The sequence below is a fragment of the Eleginops maclovinus genome, chromosome 12 (genome assembly GCF_036324505.1).
Source record: "Eleginops maclovinus isolate JMC-PN-2008 ecotype Puerto Natales chromosome 12, JC_Emac_rtc_rv5, whole genome shotgun sequence".
Lineage (NCBI taxonomy): Eukaryota > Metazoa > Chordata > Actinopteri > Perciformes > Eleginopidae > Eleginops > Eleginops maclovinus.
The window spans coordinates 10,674,582-10,681,064 of NC_086360.1; the positions used below are offsets into that span (position 1 = coordinate 10,674,582).

The 6,483-nt window shown below is 40.2% G+C and overlaps 1 protein-coding gene and 1 long non-coding RNA gene across 2 annotated transcripts; one reads left to right on the forward strand and one right to left on the reverse strand.

The window, feature by feature from the left end:
• Positions 1-331: 331 nt before the first annotated feature.
• LOC134874136 (uncharacterized) lies at positions 332-2,191 on the reverse strand. The gene is made up of 2 exons (XR_010167025.1): positions 1,650-2,191; positions 332-1,376 (listed from the first exon to the last, which is right to left on the reverse strand). It is a non-coding gene; the product is annotated as an uncharacterized LOC134874136 (long non-coding RNA).
• A 1-nt stretch (position 2,192) lies between these two features.
• On the forward strand, positions 2,193-4,621 carry LOC134874135 (uncharacterized). Its single transcript, XM_063898151.1, has 6 exons — positions 2,193-2,719; positions 2,993-3,121; positions 3,297-3,490; positions 3,674-3,821; positions 3,972-4,176; positions 4,277-4,621. The coding sequence occupies exons 1-6, from the start codon at positions 2,507-2,509 to the stop codon at positions 4,585-4,587; spliced, it is 1,200 nt and encodes a 399-aa protein (XP_063754221.1). The 5' UTR covers positions 2,193-2,506; the 3' UTR covers positions 4,588-4,621.
• The last annotated feature ends 1,862 nt before the right edge of the window (positions 4,622-6,483 follow it).

Sequence of the window (6,483 nt, forward strand, 5' to 3'; positions counted from 1 at the left end):
CCTATTACTATTTAAAATGTAGGCCTAAGGCATTACTTTTGCATTACTTAAGTAACTTTAACAGACTAAAAAAATTGCAGGTTCAGGAATAGCTTTCTGACCCACCACACTGAACACCATTAAAATCCAGGTTACAGTAAAACGTATTGTAACTTAAGTTACTAGCATTGTAACTAGTATATATTACAGTTCCCCCCTCTGCAATGCCTTACATTAGTTACAGGAAATAAATAAATAATGCATTACAGTAATTAAATACTTTTGTAATGCTTTATTCCCAACACTGCTTATCACGTGGGTGATATCAACAAAATACAACAATACGATAAGATAGATAAATAAACTTTATTGTCCGTTAAGAAAGCTTTCTGCTGAGGAGTTCTTGTAGTTGGTGGTAGTAGATTGAATCTCCTGTCTGGTGGGAGTTGATGAAGGGGATGAGAGGGTCCTCTATCATAAATCTTAATTCTTATGGTAGTCAGCGTAGAGAAGCTTAAGCAGGAGTGATGTCATAGACTGCAGAGAATAATGTTGAGGAATAAAGATGAAGTCTTGGAGAACTGTGGCCTATCCAATGGAACTTGAAGGACACTGTCCGGTGGGATAACAAAGTAAGACTCTTCGGAAACAGACGCAAGAGAAGCAGATCCCAAATCAGGAACATCACATTGCTGTGGAAGAAGACAGAAAAAAACCAGGTATGAGTATATGGGTGGTTGACGTGAACTCAAATCCAAAGTGAAAAAAATAATAATTCAAAAATATATGTCCAATGACATATAATTATATTCCCTTATATGTGAATAATTCAAAACTGAATGTGTCCATTTCTAATTCTTCATATATTTTGCATATTATTCACTTTTTGGTGTGGTAGTCCTAAAATGTGTCCACCGGTGCAATGACATAAAGAATGCCATTATTTAATTCAGAGAATGTTGGACAGGTAAGATAGATAAGCACAAGGCATATTAGTTTGTCCCAATTATATTTCCACATCAAACATACCCCCAACAAATTCAGAATTATGTTATTTATATACTATAAGATGTACACATAGAGACTTAACCCAAATGTCTGGGTTACATTCATTATAATTTGTATAAAACTCAAGGAATCTTCATTTCATCCTTAAAGCTGCATAGTGATGATATCATTGTTATACTATCCAACACTTTTTACATACATTTTTCATTAAAATACCTTTTCCCCTCACAATTCAATTTGTCGCACCACAGGACATTTTGTTGCACCGTTGGACAACAGAATACTAGTATGCCTATGTTGTGTACAGTCAAATTTATTATTTCACCCACTTTCACCCCCACAGATGACAGGTACCCTGTCATAAATTTCCGTCCGTACGTTGGACCGGTCTATGGACAGTAAATAAACACACAACTAAACAAACAAACAAATACCCTAATAATAAAGTCATAAAGGATTACAAGTGTGTAGCCTAGCCTACATTCAATTATTAGGCCGAGGCTAGGCTATTTCGGCTACGGTTTAGCCCAGACGGCAAAATATGTTTGGCCCGATCTATTTCCTATCTGGGGCTCATCTGGCCCTGAATCGTTTTCGGTATTCATAAGGCTATGGCAATAATATTCAAACAAATGCCTAGTTCTAGATCTAGGCTTACTCACCTTTTGAATAGATGTCAGGACAGCTTCTTCCAGCTCTTGGTCTGTGATGTGCCCCTTCCGTCTCAGCCCAACGTCGCCACAGAATCTCCTCACCGACATCTCCGAGGACCCCTTAATTCCCATACTCTTCAATGTCTCAGACATTTCGGCGTGAGTTTTCCCCGACAGAAAGAGTTGATTTATCATCTCGTAGTGAGACTCCAAATTAGCCATGTTTCCTTACAGATCAGTTGTGGCATGAGTCAGTTGTTGGCTCGCGATCGGTTTCCCTGACAACTAACATTCCCAGGATTTGTTATCCGAATGTTTCATTTTCCATTTTCCGTTTGGGGGTGCATAATCGAAAAAACGAGAAAACGAAAAACGAGAAAACGAACCGTAATCCGATTTCTGGTTTTGGTTTTGAAATCGGAAAAACGAGAAAACGAACCGTTATCCGATTTCTGGTTTTGGTATTGAAATCGGAAAAACGAGAAAACGAACCGTTATCCGATTTCTGGTTTTGGTTTTGAAATCGGAAAAACAAATGAACGAATGATACACGGATTGCCAATCCGTGTATCATTCGTTCATTTGTTTTTCCGATTTCAAAACCAAAACCAGAAATCGGATAACGGTTCGTTTTCTCGTTTTTCCGATTTCAATACCAAAACCAGAAATCGGATAACGGTTCGTTTTCTCGTTTTTCCGATTTCAAAACCAAAACCAGAAATCGGATTACGGTTCGTTTTCTCGTTTTTCGTTTTCTCGTTTTCTCGTTTTTTCGATTATGCACCCCCAAACGGAAATGTTAGTTGTCAGGGAAACCGATCGCGAGCCAACAACTGACTCATGCCACAACTGATCTGTAAGGAAACATGGCTAATTTGGAGTCTCACTACGAGATGATAAATCAACTCTTTCTGTCGGGGAAAACTCACGCCGAAATGTCTGAGACATTGAAGAGTATGGGAATTAAGGGGTCCTCGGAGATGTCGGTGAGGAGATTCTGTGGCGACGTTGGGCTGAGACGGAAGGGGCACATCACAGACCAAGAGCTGGAAGAAGCTGTCCTGACATCTATTCAAAAGGTGAGTAAGCCTAGATCTAGAACTAGGCATTTGTTTGAATATTATTGCCATAGCCTTATGAATACCGAAAACGATTCAGGGCCAGATGAGCCCCAGATAGGAAATAGATCGGGCCAAACATATTTTGCCGTCTGGGCTAAACCGTAGCCGAAATAGCCTAGCCTCGGCCTAATAATTGAATGTAGGCTAGGCTACACACTTGTAATCCTTTATGACTTTATTATTAGGGTATTTGTTTGTTTGTTTAGTTGTGTGTTTATTTACTGTCCATAGACCGGTCCAACGTACGGACGGAAATTTATGACAGGGTACCTGTCATCTGTGGGGGTGAAAGTGGGTGAACCGCGAGTGGGAAGGATCCTACGAAACGTCCATCAGCCCTACAATGAGCTACGTCGTGAGGTAGGCCTAACGAGTGCGCAAAAAATAAGCTCTAAAATTGCTGACATCATGAATGTTAACTTAATGTTGTGTGTTTACTAGGCCTACATAGTAATCATATTTGCAAATAACGTGAATGTTTCTGTTGATGTTATTGTAGGCCTATTTTTCATTGATTGGATTGTACTTCTTTTAGGGAGCAAGAAACCTGAACCCAGTCCCTTATCACGCAGACTACACGGGCCATAAATTACACATGGACCAAAACGAAAAGTTGGGTATGTTCGGAGTGACCCATGTGTTGGCTGTAGATGGGTACAGCAGTAAAATTATGGCTCAATTCACGATGCCCGTGAAGAACAATCTGATCATCTATGAGGAAGTTTACAGGCAAGTTGGAAATCCTCTATGTCTACATCAGTGTTACATGTGTGCTCAAAAGCAAATGTACTACACAAGTAATAGCCTACAAATGATTCATTAATCCATTCATTAATGTCATTAATTAATTAATGCCAATTTACACTGCTCTTTTTCATTTCTTTCTTTCTTTCCTTCCTTTTTTAAATACAGGAAAGCAGTTGTCAACAACGGAATGTGGGACCAGATTAGAGTTGATCACGGCAAGGAGTTTTATTTGACGTTATACATGCAGGAGAAGTTGGCTGAACATCGACACAACACCAATAGACTCCCTTACCTGCAGACAACCTCTTCAAAGGTATTTTTTTCTAGTAGTACTAGGCTACTACTACTACTACTAGCCTACTACTACTGGGATCTGTCTTCAGCCTTTTATTACTTTTGGGTGGTTAAAAAATGTCTGAAATGTCATATACAAAACGTTTTTTTGTGTGTGTGATTTAAACAGAATCTTCGAGTGGAAAGAATTTGGCCAGAGGTCAACAACCGGGTCAACTATCCCATCAAACAGGCCCTCATCCACCTACAGGACCAGGAACTAGTGGACATGCAGGACAACACAACTAAATTCTGTGTGTCAAACTTGGCCTGTCAAGTCAGTGCAATAGGACTTGCTCGAGTTGTGCAGTCCTGGAATGCACATAGGATACCAGGTAAAGTGTAATAGCTTACAAGTGTAATAGCAGTTTTTCACTGACCAAAAAAAAGGGAAAAAATTGTATAAAATGTAAAACTTTTTTTTACTCATTTTAGGCAGAGGGATACCAAACCAACTTGCGGCTGCTAGGTGTCCAGCCAGCTGTCCTGTAGAGCTGCTGCCCAATGCTGCTGAGGCAGCACATATGTACGAGGAGGAGATGGGATCATCTCTGACTTGGGTTTCAGCCTTTGGCTCTGACCCGTTTTCATCCGATGAACAGAGAGGTCTAGCAGAGCAAGCGTTTGGGGAGAGGTACCCGGACATGTCTCATCTCTTCGATACGGTCGTTAACCAGGACTACACCATGTTTCAGGAGGCACTGCTCCATCTAATTAATGTCTCTGACATGCATGCAACATTGTAAATAAATAAATACATATGAATCGTGTTAAAATCAACATCGTTTTGAATTATTTATTTATTTTAAAAAAGCTTCCTCAGCACTGCCAGGGCCTCGTCCAACCCATCCACTTCATTTGTCTCCCTGTCTTGACACCGACACTTCGGGCAGTAGTCGTGGCTGTGTTCCCACTGTTGAATGCACGACCTGCATCCGATGATGCTTCTGCAGCAAGATGAAAAAATGGGTTTTTCCACAGGACCTGTAGATTAAAAAACATAACATTTTGGTAGACCTTAATTGTTTTTCCTTAGGCCTACGTGTTTAGTTTACCTTCTTGACTTGGAAATCAACTTGATAATCAACTACAAGTAAAACTGTACTAACCTGGGCACACAAGGCAGCCAAAGACAGTCTTCAGGGCATTCACTTCTCCCTCTTGTAGGCACAGTAGAGTTGCTTTGCCAGTCCCTTCTGTTACCTCCTTGATGCTCTTGGTGACCTCCTTCAGGCCCTGGGCTGCCTCGATCACCTCCTCTATCTCGGCCACCACGTCTTGAAGACCAGTGTCTTCTCTACAACTGAAAAAACATTTTGAATTTACAATGTATTATTTATTATTGAATAATGGAAAATATAAACAAATGACTGGGAATTTACAGTCCCCTTTAAGGCGAGAGGGCACACCCCCGAATGCCATTTATCTCAAATGTGGGTGATTTTGAGATTGTTTCAGAATTTGATCCATTTACATGTCTTCTTTCAAAATAGAAAACTTGCCATACAAAAAAAATTAGGTTTTTATGCCCCTAATAACTGGAGAAGTTTCAAAGTCCTGCCTATTAATCCGAATCTAGGTGTGCCCTCTCGCCTTAAAAGACTAAATTAAATTGAAATACAGCATTTAACTATTTAGATGTTATGACAAAAGACTACCTTAGCCGCCTCCTTTTGCCAAGCTGTCCCAGCTGAATCTCAGGAACAGCAAAAGTCTTCCTAGAATTCTGCTTCCAGAAGTTGGATCCTACAGTGACAGCACAAGAATACAAATATCGTGGACGTTGGTCCGCTGCTGCTGCTGTTGCTGTTGCAGGTGGTGGTGGTGGTGCTGCTGCTGCTGATGCCGAGGCATCCCCATGCACCTCGTAGTGGCCCCGGTCCACCAGATCCACAGAGATGAAGTGCCCGTTCTCCTCTGGGAAGATGGCGATGTTGTGGTCATCTGTTAAATAAATAGTGTCCTTCTGCACCTGTGTGATAAGAGATGAGATTATGATTTGTTACATATAGGGGAGACCGGGGTAAGTTGAGCCACTTTTTACATAAAGGCGTAATTTGAGTGATAAAGGCGTAATTTGTTTCAAATCTTCACATCATACCAAATTTCAAAGTGTCATGTTACTATTAATGCAAAAACTAATTGATAAACTTTCATGGTTAAAATAATATTCTCTTTTTAAATATGTTTTTCAGGTGGCTAATCTTACCCCATGCATGAATAAAATAGTGAAATAAAAATTAAATAGTGAAATTAGACAGGATTGTGTGATATAGGCTACTTACTTGAAAGATGACAGCTATTTTTTCGGTCTTGAGGTCCTCTGGTCTCACTGTTGTAGTTTTTGAGTAACTTGCCCAACAGTGGTGATAAGGTGATTTCCTAGGTCTACTCTTGTATGCCTATATGGACTTTCATGGGTTTTTCATAGTAAGCTAGCCTGATATCAGCCAACAACAACAATGCACATAACAATGACAGACCTACGCGAATAGGCTACGATGGAGATTGCTAAGGTAAGGATTAAACATATGACGTATTTATTTAGATCAAATGCTCAAAACCCCCATGTTACAAGCTGCTTCATACAGTAGGCACCGATGATCTTTTACCCTGTGGCTCGCGATTGTTTGGTTTCCCTG